We start from the raw sequence: 2178 nt of genomic DNA, 5'->3' as shown, positions 1-2178 counted from the left end.
CCATCAGTCCACGCTGCTTCAGAGCATCATTAATCTACCTCATTGTTATTGATTTTATCTGGCGCCCTCTAGCGGCGCGGATTATACAAATTGCATCATTTAGGCATTTGTCATACACTTTTTTCCGGTACAGCACATCATTCAGTATATTGTTTTTACTCTAATGTCATATGCATTTCCTAGGAATCTCTCTCTCTCTCTCTCTCTCTCTCTCTCTCACACACACACACACACACACACACACACACACACACACATACACACACACACAGACAGTCAAACATACCCATGGTTACCACATTCTAGTTGTTACTGTAAATGCTATATAAATTCATGAGTAGCATGTTATTTACAGGATTTGTAACTGCTGCACACGAGAGGTTGATGTTTGATTTATTCACTGGAGAAAGAGGACACATTGCTCAAGGTCTGTTGTAAATCATATTCAAATGTTTTATTATTTAACTAAATAACTTTACTATTATCTGTTCTCACACTGGTTTCTCTTTCGTCTTTTTCAGCTTATGGCCTCTGTCAATGGCACGGTCACAGAGGAGTCTATTATTTTTGAGCAATTCTTTAGGGTAGACTTTAATGCTGTGAACTTTACTAAAATTGTAGTCCCTGTATCTATGTCCCTGTTCTTCATCTTTATAAACTTCATCATGCTCTTTGCTCTAGGCAGCAAGTCTGTCTTTTATGAAACTCCACGCTACATTTTGTTTGGCCACATGCTTGTTAATGACACTGTACTTTTGGCATTCACAACCATCATATATATTATACTTATTATTCCTTTGCCACTCACCAAAGCCGTATGCACTGTTTTAGTTTGTATCACTTACTGTACTTTCCGTAATGCTCCTCTGATACTCGCAGTGATGTCTCTGGAGCGGTATGTGGCTATCTGCTTCCCTCTAAGACACAGCAGCATTGCCACACCAAAAAGGACCAACATCATTTTGGGATTTATATGGATCCTTAGCTCTCTAAACATTGTTATAGACATTATTTTTACATTTATTGTCAAACCTGATCATTTCAAAAGTTACATTTTTTGCACGCATGAGAAACTATATTTAGCCAAATGGCAGATGGATAAAGCTCAAGGGTTTGAGATTCTTTATTTTGTGTCTGTTGCAGTAATTATCATTTTTACTTATATTAGGATTATGATCACAGCCAGGTCTGTTAAATCTGATAAAGATTCTGCTAAGAAAGCCCTCAAGACAGTGCTATTGCACCTGATTCAACTTTGTCTGTGTCTCTCCTCTTTTCTATATGCTACAATAGAGAGAACACTGTACATGATGTCAGGAAGCAGCACTTCTCTATTTATAATCCTCAGATATCTGAATTATCTTCTTGTTCTTATTCTGCCACGCTGCTTGAGTCCTTTGATCTACGGTCTGAGAGACGAGACCGTGGGGCCTTTATTCAAATATTACCTCTGTTATCGTTCAAGTAAGGTAAGACCCCGTGTTAATGTGCATTAACTGATGTGGAGAGATGAATAGAAAAACAAGATAATATGCACTATAACTATATAATATCAAAAATAATTAATGAATTGCACGTTATGATCATGTAAAATTGAAAGAGAAAATAACACAATCATGAAATGAAACCTGATGATTTTAAAAAGGAAGTATTTACTATTGTAAAACATGTTTTTATTTATGTCTATTTGGACATGTGTACTTCTGAAATACTGCAGGTGTTCTGTGAACAAATACAACATTTGGATTTTTGAATCAAATCCTGCTAAATGAAAAAGATTTCCAAGATCTCTGTTAATAAGCTAAGGCAGGGGTCTCCAACGTGGTGCCCCCACAGAGTCTGTGAGGTGCCCGCCAAAGCACATTCTATTAATAGTCTCAATTGTAATATTTGTTTATTACATATTTTTTATATTAGCTATATAAGTAAAATAAAATAAAATCAATTAAAACAAAAAAGTTTTGAGTAGACTATATCAAAAAGTAGCCCTCCAGTTTTATGGTAGCCCTTGCCCACAAAAAGGTTGGAGACCCTGAGCTTTATCTTTTTTTCCGATACCTCTTTAAGCCAAGGAAGTACACTTTAAAATATATTTATAATATTTACCTATCATTAGAATTGTTGAGATGTAGTTTTATTATTGATTAAAGTAATTGTACTTTTTGTGATGAGATTGAA

The 2178-nt window shown here is 35.4% G+C and overlaps 1 protein-coding gene across 1 annotated transcript; it reads left to right on the top strand.

Moving 5' to 3' along the window:
• Positions 1 to 524: 524 nt before the first annotated feature.
• Positions 525 to 2178, top strand: LOC129424485 (odorant receptor 131-2). Its single transcript, XM_055181160.2, has one exon. It carries the CDS (start codon positions 525 to 527, stop codon positions 1494 to 1496), a length of 972 nt encoding a protein of 323 aa, XP_055037135.2. The 3' UTR covers positions 1497 to 2178.

This window comes from Misgurnus anguillicaudatus, chromosome 9 (genome assembly GCF_027580225.2).
Source record: "Misgurnus anguillicaudatus chromosome 9, ASM2758022v2, whole genome shotgun sequence".
Taxonomy (NCBI): Eukaryota; Metazoa; Chordata; class Actinopteri; order Cypriniformes; family Cobitidae; genus Misgurnus; species Misgurnus anguillicaudatus.
This window is presented reverse-complemented; position numbering and strand designations above follow the sequence as displayed.

Bases quoted from the DNA above. Each gene is read 5' to 3' on its own strand.
- LOC129424485 (XM_055181160.2), top strand. From the start codon at position 525: ATGGCCTCTGTCAATGGCACGGTCACAGAGGAGTCTATTATTTTTGAG.